General features: G+C 46.7%; 1 protein-coding gene across 2 annotated transcripts in view; it reads right to left on the reverse strand.

Moving 5' to 3' along the window:
* LOC103567208 (liver carboxylesterase 1-like) overlaps positions 1 to 16,724 on the reverse strand; it is a 31,884-nt gene extending 15,160 nt beyond the window's left edge. The window contains exons 1-7 of one of the 2 annotated variants that reach the window (XM_070613675.1): positions 16,615 to 16,724; positions 13,522 to 13,726; positions 9,991 to 10,135; positions 6,849 to 6,982; positions 3,961 to 4,114; positions 2,174 to 2,278; positions 219 to 323 (exon numbers count right to left, since the gene is read on the reverse strand). In XM_070613675.1, the coding sequence (XP_070469776.1) occupies positions 219 to 323; positions 2,174 to 2,278; positions 3,961 to 4,114; positions 6,849 to 6,982; positions 9,991 to 10,135; positions 13,522 to 13,726; positions 16,615 to 16,666 (900 nt within the window). In that variant the 5' untranslated portion in view covers positions 16,667 to 16,724. The remainder of the gene's footprint in view (positions 1 to 218; positions 324 to 2,173; positions 2,279 to 3,960; positions 4,115 to 6,848; positions 6,983 to 9,990; positions 10,136 to 13,521; positions 13,727 to 16,614) is intronic. The other variant, XM_070613676.1, reaches the window with a different exon arrangement.
* Between the last annotated feature and the right edge of the window lie 7,713 nt (positions 16,725 to 24,437).

The raw sequence follows: 24,437 nt of genomic DNA on the forward strand, positions 1-24,437 counted from the left end.
ATGTTATTTTTTTGATTTTGTTGATGATTGAGATATTTCATGATAGAAAAGAAAAAAAAGAATTTCCACATTCATATTCAGAGGCTGACACTGTTCCTGAGAGGTGAGACACTGTCCCAGGTAGATTTTCTGGGGTGAGGGGACAGCTGAAATGATGGAGCCTGCAGCCAGGTTTACAGGGTGGGAGCTGCTGCGGCAACGAGAATAGATGTACCTACCATCTTCAGCGACGTCTCCAGGAGCTCGTCCTCTGTCTTCTGGCGCAGGCAGTGAACAATGACAGCCGAGGTGGTGGTTTTACACCCAGCAAACACAGCAATTTGCTGCAGAGATCACAGGCAACCGCAGAATTCAGAGCCATGTCTCTTCCTTTGGTCAATAAAGAGTTGTTCCATCCAAACCTCAATTTCTAAAGGCAGCTGGGGTGGCAGAAAATACTCTAGACCAGTGGGTGTGGGTCCTGGTGCCAGTCATGCCCATTACACAGCCTCTGTCTCTGTTACCTTGTGTGTTAGAACGGGCACAGGGATCTCAGAGCTGAACATCTAAGGAGAGGCTGCGGGAGTGGGGCTGAGAGCATGGAGTCCAGAATCACACTGTCCTGCTTCACATCTCAGCTCATCCACTTACTAGACATTTGCACTCAGGGAAGTCACTTACAAAGCGACCAGAGGAGAAGATGCAGATGGAGAGAAGGCAGGCTCCACAATGGGAGAACTTGGAGAGTGTGCATGACTCTCCAAAATCTAGTACAGTGTCGGACACAGAATCAATACTCAGGATGTATTTGTTGAATAAATAAAAAGTCACAGAGAGAAGTAGAGGAGAGAGAGAGAGATAGACTGAGAGAGAGAATAAGTGTCTTAGATTCCCTTCATTTTGCCAATGTCTTATTCCGGTTTGATAGCGAAACACAGTCCCGTCTCTGCCACCTCTGTTTCCTTTAAATATATTCCCCCTTAAAACTAAAGGATGGTCAAGTGAGCTTCTGTTGTTTATGAACAGAGAATTCTGAAAAAAATTCTCAAAAATTCTAAAAATTCCTGATGTCTTCCTTTCCTCTCCTCCTCCTCACCAGCCCCTTTAAATCTGACTGCTGCCCCCATTGCTCCACGAAACCAGCAGTCACAGCCCTACGTAAACGCCCCACATCACCGACTCCAGTGGGCTCTCCTCAGCTGAGCCTCCTGTGGCTCACTCTTCCTTGGCTTCCTAACAGTCTCCAGATAAAGACAAAGTCCTCACCAGGGTCCTGTGCAGCACGGCCCCCGCAATGTCCCCATCCTCAGCTCACTCCAGGTTCCCTCTGCTCCTTCTGCTCTGGTTTCAACTAGCCTTTCTCATTCTCTCACTAGAGATACTTCCTTCTGTCACAGGACATTAACACATATTGTTCCCTCTTCCTGAAATATTCTTTTTTCACCAAGTAAATTACTGCTTATCCCTCTGATCTGAACTCATTGACTATCTTTTCAGGAAGCCTTTCCTGATACCCTCCCCTACTCATGGACTAACTGCTCCTTTTGGATTCTGTTATGACGCCAGGTATCTCTCCTTTATTGCTCTTGTTACTATTAACATTTTATAATTTGTTTGGTCATGTTTTCATTAATTTGTGCCTTGCATTAGAATGAAAGCTTCCTAAGGTTGCTAGATATTGGGTATATCAATATTATTCATTGATGACTAAATGGATCAATGAGTGAATTCTCCCGTAGTCATAAGGAACCACCCCCAGTCACAAGCCCCTCAGAGAGGAACCCCTCCAGGCTCACATGCTGAAAGTGTGTTCACCAGAACTGAGACCCTGAGAGACACAACACACAGTAACAGTCCACTGCCCACTCTCTGGCCTGGCACTCCACCTTGGGACATTTTGGGAAGTGTGGTCCGTGGACAGTGCACAGTGCTGGCAGTGCAGAATTGTGAGCTTGAGTCCCAGCTCTGCCCCCATCACTCTCTGATCTTGGCCAGATCCTTCCACTTTCTGCCCCAGGTTGCTCAGCTAGATAACTGGGAGGTTGGGTGAGGTGTCTCCTTGCCTTTCCCACACAGCCGTTCTTATTTCTGTGATGCTTTGAGGATGTCAGCTGGATCCCATGGCAAGAAAGTCCCCTGAAGACTCCAGGAAAGCAGAGCTAAGGGTGCAGGGGTGTCCCAGCGTGAGACTCACCTGAGCCGCGGCCTTTGAGTCCTTCTGGACCAGGCCAGCAGTGGAGGTCACGCCACTCTCAGAGATGGCCCGGTGGAAGAGGTTCTTGGCCAGTGGAGATAACACCTGGGAGGAAAGTGGAGATGTAGAGAGTTTACGCTCACAGGGGGGCTCTTGAAGAGCTAGTCTCATCCAGAGCTCTGCCCTGGCCCTTCCCCTGGAGACCCTAGGGCTCAGTGGACATGACAGGTCCTGGCCTGGCCTGTTCCCCAGGCTGACCCCAGGACCTGGCTTCTCCAAGAAAACCTCCCTCAGCTGGAGCCAGCCAGGAGTGCAGAGCGAGGGACAGAACAGGATGTGAGTGGCACATGCTGATTGTAACAATCAAAAGTATCTGAAAGGCGCTTAGGAATTCCCAACAACACTTTAAAGACACGGTTCTGATTCTGCATTTCCATTACTCAGAATATATCCTTAGAAAAATGACCATGGAGGTGCACAACGATTTCTACGAATGCTCATGGCATTTATAAATGTAAAGTAGAAAATGACATTAGTTTTCAATATTATGAGATTTGGTAAATAGGCTATTTTTCAATCTTACCATGGAATACTAAAATACTATAAAAATAAAATTATGGAGGAGTGCTTAATACTGAGGAAAATATTTATGTTCTGTTATAATGCTAAGGATGATTTTTTTTCAAAAAAAAACCCCTAGATAGCTAGACAGACAGATAGCTGGTAGTTAGACAGATAGGCGGGTAGATAGAAAGAAAAATAGATAGAGTGAGTCATGGAAAAAGCCTAGAAAAATACATGTCAAATGTCCGTGGTGGGTATCCCTGGGTAATGGGATTATGGATGACTTTTTTCTCCTTTAAGCTTCTCTGTGGTTTTCCTTTTGCTCCACTTTATAAAACACAAAAAGAATACCTGTGAGTATTCAACTATGAAACCAATACATGTATTAAAAATACAATAATAGCAGCCTGGCCTCATGGCATAGTGGTCAAATTCCTGCCTTCTGCTTCGGCAGCACGGGGTTCACAGCTTCAGATTCCAGGTGTGATTCTACACACTACTCCTCAAACCATCTTTGGTGGCATCCCACATAGGAAATAGAGGAAGATTGCCACAGATGTTAGCTCAGGGACAATATTCCTCACCAAAAAGCAAAAAAACCCAAAAAACAAACAGTAATAGTGCTGACCCTCTGCTCAACTGTGAGGCAGCTGGAGGATTCCTTACAGCTCCTAGCACCTTCTAATCTGGTCTTCCACCATTGCTTCCCTCAGCCCCACTACCACTAGCAAGATATGCCAGGGACTACTGCCTTCCCTCTGGGCATGCAGAGACATTCAGACCATCTCAGAGGAGGCCCCTGACCCGATCTTTGTGCCCGTGTCCCCTTGACGTGTATATGGCTATAAGGCAAACCATGACACTCTGCCCAACCTTTAAGGTTGCCTCCTCTTATTCATAATGTATTCCCACCCCTACATCCCAAGAGAAGTGAGATGAGCCCTAATGGGAAAATGATTAGGAAGGACAGAGAGAGAGCAACCAAGTTAGAAAATGTGCAATGTTGCAGGTGTGGCTGAATATTTTTATGGCCCCACGATGCTGTTTGAGCTCTGAGCTTCCTGGGGGTCAAGGAGAGCTGGGCCATTAGCTCTCTACCATCCGATGCTGTGCAGTGTGGACTCAGCTTTGAATCTAGGTCTTGTGAATAAAGGTGCCATGTCTAGATTGATTGGTCTCCACTAAGTCCCATCCACAGCCACAACAGGGCCGGGAGCACTTACAAGAACAGAGACACTTTCACCTCCTGCTGACTCTCCAAAGATGGTCACGGAGCCTGGGTCCCCTCCAAAGTTGGCGATGTTATCCTGGACCCAGCGCAGTGCGGCCACCTGGTCCAAGTGACCCCAGTTTCCTGGGCTGTGTTCGTCCCCTGTGCTGTGAGTAAGAGAACAGGCTGGAGTGGGAACAGAGATGTCATGGCAGGGCTCTCAGGACCACAGATGGGGCTGGGAACTCTAGGTGAGCCTTCTGGAATGAGACAGGGCTTCCGCTGCCCTGACACAGAGCTCTCCATCTGCCTTCCTCTCCTGTAGCATTGTTCCGTCGTGGGTTCTACATTCCTTCATCCGCCATCTATTTATTGAGCGTCTGCTATGTGCAAACAATCTTCTAAGAGCCAGGAGCAAGTCTGAGAGCAAAACAGGCAAGCCTCTGACTACACAGAGCTCACACCATGGATCACAAACAAATAAAGAGATAAGCATAGAATCTAATGTCAGGTAGTGAAAATGCTTTCAGGAAAAATAAAATCTGGTAAGGGAAATGGCAGAGGTGGAGCAGTAGGATCCTATTTCAGATAACATGACCAGGGAAGGCCTCTTTGAGGCTGTGGCATTTGAGTAGACTACTGAATGAGAGAGCACAGATCTTTGCAAATATCCAAAGAAGACAATTCTGGGTGGAAGAAACAGCAAGTGCAGAGACCCCCGGGTTCAGTGAACAAAGTGTGAGTATAGCACATGCTGCTAGAGAGGGCCCTGTGGGACTTGGTAAGGACTGGATGTCATTGTAAGTAAGGGGGGAAGTCACTGCAGGGGAAGGTCATAACTCCGTCTGTGTCTTAGATGATCACTCTGGCTACTGTGCAGATCAGACAGAATATAAAAGTAGCAGGATTATAAGAGTGGAGGTTGTTACAATAATCCACGTGAGAGACACAGAGGGCTTAGATTAGGGTGGGTGCAAAGAAGGAGATGAGAAGTGGCTGAGATCTAGAATGAATGTTAAAAGTGGAACCAGAGGATTTTCTGGTCCACGGGATATGGGTGTGAGAAAAAGAGAAGGGTCAAGGCTGACCACAAGGCATTTATCCTGAGAAAGCAGAAGGATGGAATTGCCAGCAGCTGACAGGGAGCACTGTGGGGAAAAGAGGAGTACTTTGGGGGAGGGGCAGTGGGAGTCAAGGGTTTAGTTTGTCCAAGTAAAGTGTGAAATGCCCTTTGATGTCTAGTGGAGACAGCAGGAGGGAGAAGGAGATAGTTAATGATGTCCTTCTGGGTTTCAAAGGAGTAGTTGGGGATAAGGAGCTGTAAAAGTGCCCCCTGAGGTCACTAGGACACCACTGTTCAATGGAGAGGGAGACACACACAGGCAAGAGGAAAGGGAGGAGAAGGGTCCAGTGAAGGGGCTGAGAAGGAGCAGTCCAGGAGGTAGGAGGTGGCCGGGACCCAAGAGAGAAAGTATTTCAAAAGGGTGTGACCCATCATGTGTGGATGTTGCCAAGATGGTGTGTGGCCAAGGTTGGGCCAAGAGCTGGTGGGTCATTGGTGACCACAACAGTCTGGTGGCATGGTCGGAGTGAAAACCTGATTGACATAGGTTTGAGGAGAGACTGGGAGGAGAGGAAGCGGGGAGCACTAATGTAGCAGTTTCACTGTAATGGGGAGCAGAGAAACGGTGAAAGAGATAAGCAGTCTCAATGAAGGCAATATATCCTCAGTCATGACTCACCTGGGATAACTCTCCTCCAGCTCCATAGGTCTTTCCAGTGAGGAGTCCACCCCTCCACCAGCCCACCCATCAGCTATCTGAGGGTGAGAGGTCCTGGGGCTGGTGCATTCAGAAAATGCTCCTAGCAACTGTGTCCTTCAGGAAACCTGGTTCCAGTTTCCATGGAGACTCAATGGAGAAGACTCTAGCCTTGACTCATGGGTGCCCCAAATGCAGAAGGAAATGGGATGAGTGGACCCGACTTTCCCCAGGAGGACTGTGCATTGAGATCAGATGCTGCAACAACCTCCCCCCTCTGGCCACACATTCCATCACCCACAAGCGTTCACTGAGCTCCCAACAAGAATCTGCTCCTTCCTCACTTTCCCGTGAGGTAAGATGTGTAATCCTATAACTGCTGTGCTGATGCTGTCACTTTACAGGTTGCAAGTGCTGGGGCAGCACAGGTGAAAAGGAGATGAGCATTTCTGAGGAGGTAACGTGACTTATCCAGCCCTTGTGGTCTAGGGGGTTAAGATTCAGGACTCTGACCGTTGCATCCCAGGCTTATTTGCTCCTCAGGGAAATAGACCACTAGTCTGTTAGTGGCCATAATGTGGCGGCTGTGTGTTGCTGTGATGCTGAAAGCTATGCCACCAGTACTTCAAATACCAGTAGGGTCACCCATGTCAGACAGGTTTCAGCAGAGATTCCAGACCAAGGCAGACCAGGAAGTGGGACCTAGCCATCCACTTATTAAAAAATTGGCCATGAAAACCTCATAAAATAGCAGCAGAGCATTCTCTGGTACAACGCCAGAAGATGAGAGGATGATACAAAAATATCAGGCAGCTTCTGTCTCTTCCTTACGTGGTCATTAGGAGACAGAATCAACTCAACAGCGCTAACAACAAACATTTGAGTAGGATCTTACAGGATGAATAAAATTTTGAAAGAATAGATATTCCAGGCAGATGGAACATCACATGCAAATGCTCAGAAGCAAGCGGACCAGTGTGTCTGGGGAATGAGAAGGGAGGTGTAGCTCAGTTATAAAGGGACTTGGGTGCCTCACTAGGGAATTTAGTAAAGATCCCCTTGAGAGCTGACATGACAAGAGTGGGGTCCTAGTACCCTCGCTTTGGGGGCCAATGCACAGTGAGGAAGTCCTATATCTTACCTGAGGAATCCCCAGATGCCGAGGCGGTACTGAATGGTCACCACCACCACGTTTTCATGGGCAGAGAGGGCCAGCCCATCATAGGTTGATGCTCCACCTACCATCAGACCACCTCCGTGGATCCACACCATCACCTGGACGGGGAGGAAGCAGCAACACCGCTTATAAGGAACAGATCTGAGAAGGACCCCAAGGTGAAGTCTGGTTTGGTCGCCTATGTCTTAGCCATGACTCAGTGAGGCCATTACTCAAAGTCCACCAGTGTCCCACAAAGTTGGAGCAGTCTGTCACTCTCCTTCTTGACTCTCCTAGCTGGGTTCCAGGCTACCACCCCACTCAATGTATGCTGGCTGCACCTGCCTGTTTTCCCATCCTCAGTGCCACCTTCTACAAGGGCTCTTCATGCTCAGAACACCGTCATGGGAACAGTCAAGGCTATAGGTGTCATCTTCTCCCCAACACTCCCATCATCCTTGTCCGTGGACCCCTCTCTCAGCTCAGCATACTCTGCATGCCACAACCCTTGTATTTCAGCTTTATCTTACTTATCTCTTATGCAGTGAATTAAACTTCTCTCATGCATGAATGATTATCTCAAGATATTCCCCAAGTGGTATGTCTTTCTGATATGCCTTCCCTCTCCCTCCTCCCGATTCCTCTGATCCCCAAATACCACCAATACTCCAAAGCACAACCTAAAAGTCACCTCCTCCAAGAAGTCTTCAGTCATTTGACTAACACGATCTGAGACCTACTCTGTGCCGGGGAATGTGATAAGAATTAAGGATCAGAGTGGACACAACAATTTATAACACATGGCTCTTGGATTTAAAGAGCTCTCATAGCAAGGAAGTGAGAGTAGCTAAAATAATAATATTGTAATAATTTTGTAATTTAAAAAAAAGAACTCATAGTACAAACTATGTGCCAAGTACTATACTCAGCATTTAAAATTAAACCAGTCCTGAAGTAGGGACTCCTATTGCCCCATTTAACTGACAGGAAAACTGAGGCACTTAACCTGCCCGAGCTCACACAGCTAATAAGTGGTGGAAGCGGGACTTGAACCCAGGTGGTCTGGCTCCAGAGTCCACATGTTGGGCCACCCAGCACACTGCAGCCAATGTCCAGGGTGCAGTAGGTCAGCTGTTAGGGAAGGAGGAAGATCTTGCCTTTGGCCAGCTCTAAGTGACGTGTCAGGAGCACTGTCCTGGATACCTCGGCAGGCCCTGAGATATAGCCTAACGGTCATCACTGAATATTTATACGTGATTACTCCAGTTCTGAGGGAAAAGAGCCAGGTGTCTCAGCAATTAAAAGGCAGAACCAGGATTTAAACCTGGGCCCTAAAGTTCCAGGAACTGTGTCCATAACTAGAGGTCTCCTGCCTGCAGGTTCCAGAGCCCCTGTTCCTCCCACACCTCCGCTCCCCGCCTGCCTCCAGGTGGAGCGGCTGAGTCTGAGTCATCTCTGAGTGAAGGCTGAGCCAAGGTCGGGGCAGCAGAGATTTGATGAAGTTAGTGTCCATCTGTGCAGCCCAGATGGTGAGACCCTCGAAGGCAGGGGCTGCTTGGCAATGGTTGTATGTTCCTCTTTTCTCCTAACCCCCAATTCTAGCTCTGTGTGTGGCGCTCTGAGTACAAAACAGAAGAATGAACGAATGAGTGAATGAATGAGTGAGTGAAGTTTTGTCCCACCTCTTTGAGCCAAGCATGAGCAGTGCCACTTCTAGTCACAAGTTCACAGATGCCTCCTCCTCTCCTGGGCATCATGCCAGGTGTGTTCTGGGAGAACCCAGGAAGCTCATACCCCTCCCTTCTCCACCCCACGGACCCCCTTCTTTTCCAGAAGACCCTTCCCCCACCTCCAGCCTGAGTCTGGAAGCCTGCCCCATCTCTGGGCTTCTGTTTATTCAGGAAATGCTGACTCACTGGGTCTTCAGCCCATGCCAGGGACAATTATGGAGGGAAATTAGCTAAAAGTCCCAGAGAGTTGGCCAAAGGCCTAGGAAGGTGCTTCTTGGATTCATCGCATTGTGTTCTCCACACTTTTATCAAGAGACACTGTGAGGCAGGGTTCTTTGTGTGCTGAGGAAAGTCCACACACAGGCTCAATTTCCTAGTTTGAGTCAAAGAGCAAGCGTGTGAAAATCAGAAGACTCATGCTCTTGTCATGCCAACCCTACTGTGTGACCTCGCTTTCCTCTCTTTGGGCCTCAATTTCTCTATCTGTAAAGGACGGGTTAGGCTGTTGGCTTATCTCTACGATTCCTTCAGTTCTGTCCTTGTTGGAAATTATATATGAGCTGCTCTGGGTATCAGATTCCTAACCTAGCAACCAAGAGTAATCATTCTTCTTCTATAATGCAAGAGAACCTGGAAAAATGGAAAGATACATTACAGATGTATAGCAAACTCCCCAAAAGATCCTATGTCTGTCACTAGGGATAACTGAGGTTGAAGGGGAGCAGAATATGCCACCCCAAAATATGCCATTTTAGGATATTGATTATTTGGAATTAAATTTAGTCAAGAAAATTTCCTAGGAAACAGCCAGTGCAAGGACACTCTAACCCTCGTTTGTCTCCTGAAAGCAGGAAATAAATCTCCCATGTGAAGGATACCCTCCCTGCACCTGAGGGTGAAAGGCGTCCTTATCACCAGAGATGGGGAAGTCAAGGCCAAGAAGGCTGTATGAACAACCTTTGTCACTTCCTCTTTAACTTTTCACTCCAACCCAAACCCCTTTGCTTTGTCAAATCTTCACAAATAACTTTTTCTTTGTCTAAAATGTATAAATGCTCCTCGCTTTGGTCATTTCTTTGATGCTCAAATTTTGATAACCTCTTGTACTTATGAAGATAAAATTGTTTTTCTCCCGTTAATCTGTCTTGTGTCACTTTAATTAATGGGCCATCCAAAGAACCTAGAGGGCAAGAAGGGAAAAGTTTTTATCCCCTACAGTTTCCAGTGGTCACGCACGAGGTCTGGCTGTGGTGGGTAAAGAAAGCCTTGGGGCCCCTGAAACAGCCATGGCTGGTGATGCCGCTGCCCCAAACTGCCTTCATCCTCTTCCAGTCTCCACCAGAAGATCCTGGAGGGCTGGAACTCACCAGCCTTGACCAGTGGTTCCCACTGCTTACCGGCAGCCTGCTTTTCTTTGTCAAGTCAGCAGGAGTGTAAATGTTTAGGTAAAGACAGTCTTCGGAAATCTGGACGGGAATGTTCTCCTTTCTGTTGGTAAAGAGGTCTGAGAGCATCTGCCCTGCCACTGTGTCCTGGGAGCACCTGGGAGGGGAGAAAGAAGAACTCCTGAGTCAGTCAGAGCTGAGCAAGGAGACGTCTCCTACAGTCAGGCTGAGCCTTGGATTGTGTGGGTTAGACCTGTAACAGAGTTGCTCTTACCACACTTGAGACACTGGAATGAGCAGGAAGGTATCTGAGGATCTGAGTGGGGGCCCTGGGCCTCACTAAGATCTTCCAGGACTGAGTATAGTGAGGAAGCCTGGCACCTGTCCCCTTCCCAGAGCCTTCGGGCTGCCCTGGGTCAAGGAGAGGAGTCCGGCTCTACACCTGGGAGAGGACCATTTCCTGCAGGCCCTGGACACAGCCTGGCTCTCCCCTGGGCTCTGTGTGGTGGGCTGCAGGGTGACCATGTTCCTCCACCAGGTAAACCAGGTGTCCTAGTCTTTGGGAGACTTCCACAAACCACAAGAAGTCACTCAAATGGCAGACACTTAGGGCAGACCACATGTCAGGGATGCAATATTTGTGGGGCAACACTAAAGGAACTGTGTTCTAGTCCTGTGTTAGCCATTACTGAGCTTGGTGACCTTGGTTGAATTCCTTCCCTGCTCTAATCCTCAATCTTCAGATCTAGGAGAAGGGAGAGATTTCTTTAAGGATCTTGCAGCCCTGACATACTAATATTCTACCGTCATCCAGCCCAGACAAGCACTAATGGTTGCCCTAATAACAGATCATGAAGGTCCAGCGTAGAGTATAATTGGTAACATTTCCTTAGTTCTCCCAGCATGTCAGGTGCTATACTCCTTGTGTATTAACTCATCTAATCCTCAAATCAGCCCCGTGACATAGGTTCTATTATTACCCAGATTTTATACACAGGAAAATTGAAGGACAGACACGTTAGAAATCCTTTGTTCACGCAGACAGAAAGATCCATAGTATGGATTGCTTATATTTCCAAGACATTAAAAGCAACATTTCTGAGTCTCAATGTAAGGCAGATGTCACTGCCCCCAGTGTGTAGATGAGGTGGCTGAGGCACTAAGGTGCCTGGATGACACAGCTGTCAGGAGGCAGAGTCAGGCCTGAAAAGATGACTTCCTGATCTCCACCCTGGAGGAAGTTGTCTGAGATCACTGAGAGCAAGGGGCATAATATTCATAAAATAAAAAAATCAAATGTCAAAAAAGCAGAAAACACTTCAACATCACTGGTATTCAAATGAATGCAAAATAAATAGCCAAAGTATATATATAATAATTATGATAATAATTATTATTATTTTGCGTATCCATTAGCCAAAAACACGTTCTTTAAAACAACCTCAAGCATTGTCAAATGTTCGGTGAACGGAGCTTTTCATACATTAATGGAAGGTGTATAGTTGGGACACTTCTGGAAGGAAATTTTACAAAAAGTGCATATTCTTTGACTCAGAAAAGTCATTTCTTGGAACTTCTCCAAAAATATTCATGAGTGTGAATAAACGTTTAACTATATTATTCATGCTCTATATATTATCAAAAACATTAAGAACAACTGTGACCCAAATAAGAGATCAGGTAAATAAATGATGATTCAATCCCTGAGGTAACTCAGCTATTAAATGTCAGACTGTGATATTTAATGACATAGAACGACGTTCATGACATACTTAAAAGTGAGCAAAGAAGGCATCCAAACTATCCGTATAGCGTGATGGGATACTGTGATTTATAATAAGATATATCTATTTATTTGTCGTCCAGTTTCTGGCACAGGGCTCCTAAAACCCTTAGAATTTCCTAAGAGACGAGAGCCATAAAGGTGTGTTTGTTATATTAATGAGGTGAATTTTGCACCTAAGGTGCACAGTTATTTTTGGACCTAAGCTAAGGATGTGGGCTAGTTGCCAGAAAACCAATCAGTGATTACAGGGCTGGAACTTTCAGTCCCACACCCCGGACCTCTCGGGAAGGGAGAGAGGCTGGGTGTTGAATCAATGTTCAATGGCCAAAGATTTAATCAATCATGCCTATGTAAGGAAGCATCCATAAAAACCAAATGGACAAGGGCTCAGAGAGCATGAACCAGAACGCCTCCCTGTGCCGCCGTGCCAGACCCAAACTTCATGAGAACAGAAGCTGCTTTCTTCACAGCCTCACCCTAGGAATCTCTTCATCTGCTGTTGATTCATATTCTTTAATGTGCTTCGCAATAAACCAGTAATGTAGCGAGTCAACCAGTTTCCTGAGTTCTGTGAGCTGCTTTAGAAAATTAATGGAACTCAAGGAGGGTGCCATGGGAATGTCTGATTTATAGCTGGTCAATCAGAAGCACAGACAACAATGTGAACTTGTGATGGGCATCTGAAGGAGAGGACAGTCCTGTGGGACTGAGTTCTTAACTCGTAGCATCTGATACTACCTCCTGGTAAAGAGTGTCTGAATTGAGTTGAATTCCAGCTAGTGTGGACAAAACTCCCCATGTTGAATTGGGTGCAGAATGTTGGGTGGTTCTATTTTTAAGAGAGAAAACATGCAACACATGAAAGACTGGAAGAGCAGAACCTAAAACATGAACCGCAGTTCTCTCCAGGGGTGGAATCATAAAGGATTTTCATTCTCTTACCTTTCCTTACCTGTACTCCTGCACTTTTCAGTAATAAGTATGTATTACACTTACAATCAAGAAATAAAAACAGTGAACATTATTTTTTTAGGAAAGAGGAAAGTGACAGGAGAAGAGGAAAAAGGAGAAAAAAGAAAAGAAGGCAAGAGGTGGGAACCTGGAGATTCCCAGAAATGACTTGCTGAGAAGAATGAAGTCTAACTGGATGCATGGACGCATTTGTGTCTCCGGGGTGCAGCTGCAAGTCCTCTTTGCCCGGCTTGTCCAGGGTGACTAGGACACACGACCCACTCTTCCGCTTGTGACTAGGAGGGTTGAGAACTTGCCTGGTCAACACCCCAGGCCCTCCCCACCCACACACTTTCTCGTTCACCCTACCTGTCAATTACAGCAATGTTTTAAGACAGGCGAATAAACAGAACCACTACTTCTGATCCCCTCACCTGGTCAACATTTTATTTTTTTCCAAGGCACTTATCAAATATTCTAACATATGACATAGTTCACATTAATTTGCATGTTATTTATTATCTGTCTCCCCATTAGAAAGTAAGCTCCATGAAGACAGGATCTTTGTTCTGTTCACTAATGGATCCTAGGACCTAGAACATGCCTGGCACACAGTAGGTGCTCAATAACTATGTGTTCAATAGAGAGCTCTAGAATGCTGTGAGAGTTCTGGAGTGTCTCTAAGGATCTACAGTGTCTTCAGGATTCCAGAACAAAGTATGAGCCACCCAGAAGATGGCCTTGGCTCCTTCCTGCGTCACTTTGAGGCACACACCCACTGAAAGATGCCAAAGTCCCCGGCTTACATGGGAGGGTAGGAGGTGGCGTTCTTCACGAAGGGCCATGGGTCTGCAGGCTGCGGCGGAGCAAACCTCAGGGATCCCAGGGGGGGTTTGGCAAAAGGGACCCCCAGGAAAACGGCCACGGGCTGTGCAAATCCTTCCAGGCTGACGTGCTTCCCCAGGACCTTGCCCTGCGCGGTGTCCACCACAGGTGGCGAGGATGGGTGCCCTGCGGGACAGCGAGAGGAAACGAGGACACGTCAGCGGTGAAAGGCTTGACCTGGATTCTGGGAGTCTTGCCACTCTCAGCATGTGACTTTGAAAGAGTCACCTCAACTCTCTAGGCCTCAGTTCTTCTTATGTAAAAGGGAGCGGAGGTCAACTGTGCTTCCTAACTCCCAGGGCTGTCTTAAGGAGCAAAGTGGACATGGAGGTAAAACGGCATCAAGTGAGAAGGAAATGCAAGGAGGAGAGCTGCTGGGAGTGAAGCAGACATTGGGTTGCACTCTCAGGATCCCTGGAGACAGTTATCCACGAGGATCCTGGCACTGAGCTGCGTGCTGGATGGGAGGATGGATGAGAGGCAGCCCATCTTCTCAGAAGCTCTGAGCCTTGTGGGGAGAATGAGCCACATACACACTTGACCCTACTGCTGGGGAGACAGTGGTCAGTGTCCTGAGAGAGGGACCAGTAAGGTCCTGCAGGAGTTAGAAGAGGGAGCGAGGCCTTCTGATTGGGTGGCATCATGGAGGCGGTGACCTTAGAGTTGGGACTTGCAGTAGGGGAGGACTGAGCAAGGGATGATGGACAAGGGTCTATAAGGGTACAAAGCAGAGAAGAGAATGTGCCGAGGCGAGGCTCTGAGACAGCAAAAGGCAAGGCCTGCCCGAGGAAGAGTGATGGCCCTTGTGAGCCAGAGGGAGTCTATGGGGAGCGGAAAATAATCCTTGCGTCAGAAAGGTCATGTATGGGATGGCCTTGAATGCCAGGCTAAGGATTTGGGCTTTATTGTGGGTAAATGAGCAGGAATGAACTGTTAGAGTACGGGAGAGTGACTCCATCAGCTTGAGGAGGATTCTTCTGGCGGCTCTGAGCAGGGTCGTCCAGAGGGGCTGAGACTGGGGTCAGATCCCCGTCTGTTCCGTTCTTGTGGAGCAGACAGCTCTTCCTCGCTGAGCTGAAGTTCCTCCCCTGCAGCTTCCACATCAGCCCTGCTTCTACCTGCTGTGGCCCGTCCTGAGCTCCCATGTGGCAGCGGCCTTGCAGACCCCTGAGCCTGCCCATCCCTCAGGCCTCCTCTTGTCCGTCCTCACATGGTTCCAGTGTTCCTCGTAGGAAATGATGTCTAGCCTCTCGTCCTCCCAACTGCTGGTCTTTAGATGTAGACACAAGGGCAGCATCTCCCTCAAAGTGTGTGGCCAGAGCAGAAAGAATAACCCAGACTTGTTCTTAAAGAAGGATATCCAATGCTAACCTTCAGGAGAGATGAAGTGGACAGAAGCCGGATGCCGAGGGTGACAAAGTGGGCGATGGTGTGAGAGGCATCAGTCGTAGTGCAAGAGCAGGAGTTACCACGTGTGTTATAGGTAATAGCACTTCCGATGTGCCAATGTGCATTCCAGCTCAGCTAAATCAATCTTTACAAAGGCCTGTCCTGGTAGGTGTATTGTGCCCTCTTTGCAGATGATGAAGCTGAGGAAATGCAGGCAGCCACTGCGGACTTTCTGAAGATGGAAATGGGGTGGCCTTGCTAAAAGGGGACCATTAGTAAAGGAATTATTTTCCCTAATTTGGTTCTTACTCTGCCCTGACACTCAGTTCCAGGCCTCTCATGGTGTCATACCACCAGAAAGAACATGAAATCCATGTGGGGCCTGGCCTGTCCCCACTGATGGCCAGAGCACTGGCTCTGGGTTCAGGAGTCACAGACAGACTCCAGAGGGTGATTTTTCAGTTGTTCTTGGACAAAGATATCTCCCTGTCTCAGTCTCACATTCTCCATCTATTAAATGGCACAAATGCTTTCTGAGGCCCCTTGCTGCACCCTTGTGTTAACCGTGTCTTTTTGTTTCTCTGATCAGATGCTTTGACATCGGTGACGTTGCTGACCATGGAGGGACCACCCCTCCCAGACTCAGCCATTCCTAGAGGCAGGAATTAGCTTGCCCTTCCAGCTTGCTGGAGCCCACACCCCGACCACCTTCTTCATGGGCCTCTCACATACCAGGCCACTGTTATCCAGCCTTAATCACTCCACTTCCAGGATCCTGACAACGGTGGATGGTCCCAGGCCCCAGAGCAGTTTGTTGAGTTTGCCAACCCTAATCCTGCTTACCCTGCCTCACCCCTTCCTTCCAACAGCAACCAGGATGAAGACTCTTGTCCCCAATTCCTCCTCCTCCCTCTGTCTCCAGACCCACCTGGTCCTTCACGCTGTGGCCACCATGGTGGTGACATGCCTCCTTCCCTGGGAACTGTGAGTAACAAACTATCTTTTCAGGGGCAGTGGTGTCCTGCTCTGTTGGTCTTACCATACCTCAAATTTCTATGAATATACTATATTTTAAAACCACCCCTTCAGTTATTAATCTTTATTTTGAACTTTGATGAAAATATACCCCTTAGCAAGAACAATGCATTTCGTCCCCACAACAGCCCGATGAATTAGGTGTTGTCCTCATCTCCATCTGAGAGGAGGACATTGAGGCACTGAAAGGCAAAGTACATCACCTAAGGACACACAGCTAGTTAAGTGCTGAGCAGGGACTTAAACCCACACACTTCTGCCCCAGAGTTGATATTTATATTCTGTGAGGCCACTGTCATTGATTTGGCCATATCTGGACTAACCTCAAGGGGAAACAAACTGAGTTCTTCGAAGTTCTTATCTGGGGCCACGACACTAGCTGCTACCCTCCTGCGTGCGGCCCTGGCACCTGAGGTTGGGTGTTTATCCTCCCCTTGGATGGGGCAGTCTGCACCGGGAGATCCACATCTGGAGGGCAGCTGCTGCAGAACCGGACCTGTCACGCCTTTGTCCTACATGCATGTCCCTCACTTCGTCCCTGGACCAGGATTTCCAACGTGGCCCCCTATTTAGATGTCAGAAAGACTCACCCCAAACTGTGGAAGTGTCCAGGGAGACCAGGACCAGAGCAAAGAGCCACATCTCAGAAGGACAGCAGCTCCCGGACCTGCAGCACTCAGCGCGTCAGGGAGGGGCTGTGCAGTCAGCCCCAGAGCCCCAGCTCCTGCCCTGCCCCTCAGCTCCCTCCCTCCCAGCCAATAGCCTAATCAGGCAGAACAGATTTCCCCTTCCAAAGATCACTCTGGGCTTTGTGGATCCTTTATGCTGTGCCTCTTAGAGTTTACCCTCTTTTATCTAAACAGCACAGAATGAACTCTGCCATTACAGATAGCCACAGACTGGTCAAACAACTTATTACATAAGTTTTTCTCCCTTACTAGACTTTAGCCTTAGTGCGCTGTGAGCTTCCCAAAGGAAGGCATAAGCAACAGATGCTTTTGGACAAGGGGACACTTTGGTCTTGGATTCCCAGAACAAACCCAAAAACCTTTAGAGCAGCTCCCAGCCCCACAGATGCTCAGCTGGGGAACTGAGGACAAATCTCTTAGCTTCCCTGGGCTTCTGTTTCATAGGGGTCTCTGCTATCAGGCTTGGAGGCATCTTAAATTGCATCCAGTCTCCCTTCTGATGCCTAAATTAATTTTACAATATTCCTACCAAGTGACTCAGCCTCCTTTCACACACTTCCCAGGTCATGTAACTCATTACCTCTACAGGAAAGGATCTTTGGATAGAATCTTCTTAGAGCAACAAACTGCATCTCTCCATGTTCCTCAATCTATTTGTTCATTCACCCATCCATCCTTCCATCCATCCTTCTATCCATCCTTCCATCCATCCTTCCATTTGTTCTTATTCTGTTTATTCATTCATTCTCCAAACATTTACCAAATGCCTGGCACCATGCTAGGTGTTATGAATACCAAGATGAATTAAAGACATGTTCCATGTCCTAAGGAGCTCACTGTGTAGTAGGTAAGACAGATGGTGTGTGTGTGTGTGTGTGTGGGGTGTGAATTGCAGTGCAATATGAAATAATCAAAATAGAGGGATGCAAAGTGCTCTGGGTCCACCTGGAAAAGTGTCCTTTTCCTTCTGGGTACCATGAGAAATATGCTCAAAGCCTATTTCATAGGATCATTAAATGTCCAACAATGGGGAATCAGTTATAGACACTTTCGCACAGCTGGCTAAGGAAATACTATCCATTCACTCAAAGTAGTGATGCCCACAGCTATTTATTGGCAAGGAAGGACAGTCATGATGTGTTGTGAAGGGAAAAAGGAACAGCTGACAGAACAGTTATGGCTGCTCTTTGGGAAAAGGTTTAATAGTTCCTTAAAAAAATTAAATGTAAAGTTACCATATTTTCTAGCATCCACTCCTAGTTAACTACCCAAGATAACTGAAAACATGTTCATACAAAAACTTGTACACAAAAGGAGGATTATTCATAATAGCCAAAAGGGGAAACAACCCAAATATCCATCAACAGATGAATGGACAAATAAAATGTGATCTATCCAAACCATGAAATATTATTCAGTCATAAAAGAAATGAAATATAGATATTTGTTACAACAAGGATCTTTTCATTCATTGTAAGACTGAAATTTGAAAACCTCACACTAGTGAAAGGATCCAGACACAAAAGGCCACATATCGTATGGGTCTACGTATAAGAAATGTGCAGAATAAGCAAATCCACAGGGACAGAAAGTAGATTAGAGGTTGCTAGGGGTTAAAGGAGGAGAGAAGGAGAAATGACTGCTAGCGAGGATGAGGGTGCTTTGGGAGTGATGGAAATGTTATGGGATTACAAAGTGGTGATGATTATACAACTGTGCGAATATACTAAAATCACTGAGTTGTGCACTTTAAAATGGTGAATTTTATGGTACATGAATTGTATTTCAATAAAACAAATATTTTTTAAAATTTACCATTATTTAAAATATTTTAAAATTTAAAATATTACATATAATGTTCCACTTTAGTAAAAATATATCTTTATTTACATAGGAAAAATTTTGGAAGGTTATACATCTAATTAGTATTACAATAGCCATTTCCTGGCTGTAGGATTTTGAGTGTTTATACTCATTTATATTTTCCACTTTTATTCATTTGGACATTCATTTTACTGTGTGGAGAACACTGTGCTGAAGTGTTTTGTATGCAGGATCTCACTTAGACCTCAGATAACCCTGTGAATTGATACAATTATCTCCTGGGGCTCAGCCTGGTCAGGAACTGGCCCACAGTCATACAACAAGTATGGGGAAGAGCTGAGGATTGAACAAAAGCTGCACAACGTCACAGCCGATACTCTCAACCACTCTGCGTTGGTGTCAAAAACTTTATGGCAAACCCACTTTCTGTTTCTTGGTTCCCCTATAGGTGAGCTCAGGTGACCTCACTCTTCTTGGATCTCCGCCACCTCCATCCCTTCAAAAGGCTATACCTTTCTGTTGACCCCTCCTGGATCCCCAGGCTGCCTGGAAGGCTGGTTGGAACCAGGAGTGCTGGGGTTCCTGGGAGAGGGAGTGACCAGGTGGTGGAGGTGCTTGCTGATGTCTCACACTTCGTGGTTCCCTCTCCCAGTGCAGACTCGTCACTGAGAAAATGCTGCCCAGCCAGGATTGCGTGCCCTAGTCCCCTTCGAGTTAACTGGAGTCATGACATTCATTCTTGCCAATGGAGAGGGGGCAGATGTGAAGCAGGGTTGTCTGCAAGCCAATGCGGTAAAGAGACAGCTGTGCCTTCTCCACGCTCGCACTGTTTTCTCAGTGTCATGGGAAAGCTTGCCTTTGTGCAGGCCAGACCAATATTGACGTCAGGGAAAACTGGGCAACCAGCAGCATAAAGCACATCACAGTCTAAGAAAAGCTCATGGATTTTTGGCCAAAGCCATAGGCTGTAGCTGAATCAAGCTTCTGGAGACCCAAAACTAAAAACATGATGCTAAGTTGCACTAATTCTAGACACTGTGGCAGGCCAGAGAGGGAGCCCTGTGGTGGGGTGAGAACTTTGTGACAGCATTAGAGTCAGTCCCCAGAGGTCATTGCTTCTGCAAAGACTGACCTGGCCTGTGTTCTTCCCTTTTATCCAGGAAAGAAACACGGGTCATAAAGAGCACCCTAATAAAGAGCACCCCTATCTCTGTCCGCATGGGACAATCTGGGTGGTTCTGATAGCACATAGCAAGGCTGTTTCTAATCACTTAGCACACCACACACACACACACACACACACCTGTTAAGGCATAATCATCCTGCTTTTTGCCCTGGCCAGCTGGCCTTTGCAACTTGGGAGCTCAGCCCTGGCTCTCAGCCTATGAAGATTGTAGAGTGCTGATTTAACACAATATAAAAGGCAGGAGTGAATTAGGGGCCAGTGGTTAAGTTCACACCTTCTGCTTCGGCAGCCTGGGGTTCGCTGGTTGGGATCCCAGGTGCAGACATGGCACCGCTGGTCAAGCCATGCTATAGTAGGCATCCCACGTATAAAGCAGAGGAAGCTTGGCATAGATGTTAGCTCAGGGCCAGTCTTCAAAAAGGGGAGGATTGGCGACAGCTGTTAGCTCAGGGTTAACCTTCCTCAAAAAGCGAAAAAAAAAAAAAAAAGGCTTGGGTGAATTATTCTCTCAATACCATTGTTCACTCACATGCCTGCTTGTGACACCAACCAATCTCTCAAATATAGGCAGCCACTCCCAGAAGTTGCTATGCGTAGTTGCAGGCTGTAAATCAATTCCTTGTTCATGGTGACTCTGGAGAAGTGACGGGAGAGACTGGAGTGCATGAAGCCTCAAGAAGTCCTCAGCTTTGCTTTACATGTGTAATCTCCCTGGGTCACATCACCTCTAAGCAATACAGCTCTTCCTGTTTTGGTGACAGTTGATTGGGATTATCGCTTTCTCTTGGGGAACTCCCTGTGGTTTCCCATGTGGAATGAGATGAACTGAAGAGTAAAATCCCAGGAACTGGCCTTACCTCCTAAGCACCTGAGCAGGTCTCAGGAGAGAAGACACCTCTGGGTCTCCAAATTAGCCCCCCAAACCTCTCCATCTCCATCCTTCACTCAATAGATACATGAAGAGCATGTATTAGAACAAGCACTGAAGTAGCATGAGCCCCTGTCCTCCTGGGCCCTTCACTTGACTTTGTCTATTAACCATGGGATTAACCAGGCAGAGCCTTCATGGTGGAGAACAGGGCACTGGGAGCCCAGAGGTCAGGGAACCCCACTGGGTGACATTCGGGGATCCTTTCCGGAAACGAGGAAGTGAGAGGCAAGGGGATTACTATGGGTGTGGTAACCTCTCATGCACCATTCAAACTGGATCAATATTCTCTGAATCTAGAATTCCTTCACATTTTCCTGTGGGGCCTAGACATATGCAGTGTTTCTGGAACCTCAGTTATTTTCATAATAACATCGTGTTTCTGGATGTTATTTGATGTTATTTTGCTATTGTGCATTATTTTGATGTTATTTTTAATGTTTTTTCTTCTCATAATAACATCACTTTTTTTGCCATATCAGCATACCGCTTGTACTGTTATTAGCAGTTTTCCATTTCTTAAATGGGTTAATACATTTTACTTTAACACAATCATTTAAAAATGAAATTTCACATAATTTCCATAAATGGAAGACTTCTACAACTTACCATGAATTAAAGTTAAGCATGGAAAATGTGTCATTGTATTTTTAAAAATTAAAGTGATGGTAAAAATAAGACGTGGATAAGGAAATATATGTAGTAATATCTTCAATCGAGTTACAAAAGTGTACACCCAAAAATAAGTTACTTAACGGGAAAAGTGGACAATTGACAGACAGTAACATAAGGTCAGGAACAGAGTTCTCCGAAATCATGACCACTAGACAGGTGACCAGGCTTTGGCTACATCGAGGGTCATTTTATTGCAGCCATCTCCTCGAGCTTCAGGGAACTTCTTCCTTGTGACACTCAGATAACTGGGGAGGACTCACATCTTGTTCACAATCTCAAGGCCCTCGATGCTGTGTTGTACTCAGGTGGTCAGACTTCCTGGGGTCAATCCGGTCCTAGGACTGAGTGGGAGAGAGCACCTGTGGGAAATTTTGACCTGACAGTGGGTCCCAGAGAGCAGCACTGCCCCGTGGACATAAGTAGCCATTCTCCATGGCATTACAACTGGTGATCAGGTCATCCACATCAGGTTATCATGTGGGACTGCCTAGTTTAGCTCCTGCTGAGTAAGAACATACTGTGAGAGTAGAGTACTGTGGGAGTGAATGGGCCCAGAATTTCAGGGGCTTATTTCCTGCTGATGTAAAGAAATGGGGTGCTGTTCAGGTCAACAAGGTGTCTGTCCTCCACATGCTCATTCAGGGACTTCCCAGGTGCTCAGTAAACTTACTCTGGAAAGGGCCAGAGAGTAAATATTTTAGGCTTTGGGGGTCGTATGGTCTCTGTGGGAACTACTCAACTCTGCTGTTTTAGCAAAAGCAGCATAGACTATACCTAGGCAAATGGGCATGGCTGTGTTTCAGTAAAACTTTATTTTAAGAAGAGATGGCAGGGAGCTTTGACTCATGGGCCTGTGTTTGGTGGCCTGTGACCTAGACCATTATGGCTTTGCTGTCTTTAATTCATGGTTTCGCATGTTGTTATGGGTGTTGATTCAAGTCAGCTGAAGAGGGGACGAGCATGAAGAAGTGAACACGGTGGAGGATGCATTTTGGACCAGACTTGGATGTGGCACTTCTCACTTCCACTCACATTCCACTGGAAGGAACTTAGCCATGTGGCCAACTAATTGCAAAGAAGGCTGGGATCGTGGTCAGTTTTTACGCCAAAGAAGGTAGGACAGACGTTAATGGAAAGCTAGCAATTCCTGACAAAATTAATACATCAATTTACAGATTTGATATTAGGGATTTTTTTCTAATAGACAGCAAAGTGAATATGTAACCATTATATAAATACATTAAAGTTTGTTTGCATGCCATCTAAAACAATCTTGTACAACTCTGGGAATAAGTATACTACCCTCAGGTAAACACTGAGATTTTGTATTTCTTTGATTTAAATTCCCAGAGCCTGATTGTAAACCCAGTCTCTACTTCCTAGGGCTAGCTACAAAGGTTTCCTTCAGTTTTGTATGAAAAAAAGAGGTAAATGGGTGAATCAGAAATAAACACTAAAATTTAGGCCCAGAAAAGTTAAGACTGAATCATACATTGGAAAGGGCCCACAGCTCAAATTATTATTATATTTTATTATAGACATCTGAGTGAATACAGTGACCTTAACTAGACAAGTGTTTTGTGTGTTTTCTTACCCAGAAAGTTTCTATGTATTAGTGCCCTGAACTCTCTGTGACCTCCTGATTATACAGGGCATTAACAGGCGAGCAGTATTTGGAGGCACAGAGAAGAGAGAACATTAGCAGTGGTGCAAGGTGGATTTGTGGGCTTCTTGGGGAGGTCACTGGGGCTGGGTGGGTGAATAAGGAGCGAGGGCTTAGAAGCTAAGCTAAGGAAAGGTGACTTTCACCCTGGACAATGGGGAGCCATTGAAAGCCTTTAATCCAGGGAACGACAAGACAAAAAGGTCATTTCTGAAAGTAGAATGTGGCAGAAGCAGGCAAGCCATTGGAGAGGCCAAGAGGGTTCCTCTGAAAAGGAACCTCCCAAGCACTCACTGGGAGGGTGGAGGGTGAGCTCTCCTTTCCAAAGATGGCTAAGTTCTTTGCGTGTGAAAGCTTGGCCTTTTGGGCTCGCACAGGCCTCAGCAAGAATAATGACATAAGCATTTCCAAAGTGCTGGACTGTGCAAAGCTTTCTCATATCGCAGGATCTATTGATGCTGGTTCTTCGTTCTCAATTTAGAAGGTCATGGAAGGCACAGGGAAGTTGTAACCCTCTGAGATCCCCCAAACCGTTGTCTGTCCTGTCCCACTTGTCCTTCTATGCAAGCAGATTGGGAGCACATTGGGGTGGCACCAGTGTGTGTGGGAGGATGAGTCAGTCCACTGTCCCCCATCCCATCACGAGGTTCCAAGGGCCTTTCACGCTACGTACATATAAAACGTCATTTCAACATACCAATAAGCATGAACAACAAGACGTGCAAAGTAAAGCCAGATACTCAAATTGCCCCTATCAAATTGGCAAGGATTTGTACCATTACTGTTTTCGTGGTCATGCCAAGTATTAATATATTTTTTAAAGATTTTATGTTTTCCTTTTTCTCCCCAAAGCCCCCTGGTACATAGTTGTATATTCCTCTTTGTGGGTTCCTCCAGTTGTGGCATGTGGGATGCTGCCTCAGCGTGGCTTGATGAGTAGCGCCATGTCCGTGTCCAGGATTCGAACCAAGGAAACACTGGGCCGCCTGCAGCGGAGCGCATGAACTTAACCACTCAGCCATGGGGCCAGCCCCCACCAAGTATTGTAAAGAGTATGGAAAACAGGAAGTTTCACAACTCATGTGGCAGATTAACTAGCATAGTGTCTTAGGGGATGATTTGGCAAATTCTATCCAAAATCTATCCAATCTATCCTGGATGGTCCCAGGATCCCTTGTGGATACCAAAATCCGTGAATGCTCAAATCAGAAGTGTGGTGACCAGACTCCTGAAAGAGCTGGTAACTGACTGGCTCCCGGTGTCCTGCTCATCAGCTACTGGCTCTATCAGCCTCAGGCCTCGGAAGGCCTGAGCTAGGACAGACTAGCAGGGTATGAAGGTGAGCGTTTGGGCTTAAAGAAATCAAGGAAGACCATTTCTGTCCCCAGAGAAGGCTCTCTTAAGGGCCATGGCATCGACATAACCAGGAGTCCCAGATCCATTAATTC

This window comes from Equus przewalskii, chromosome 3 (genome assembly GCF_037783145.1).
Source record: "Equus przewalskii isolate Varuska chromosome 3, EquPr2, whole genome shotgun sequence".
Lineage (NCBI taxonomy): Eukaryota > Metazoa > Chordata > Mammalia > Perissodactyla > Equidae > Equus > Equus przewalskii.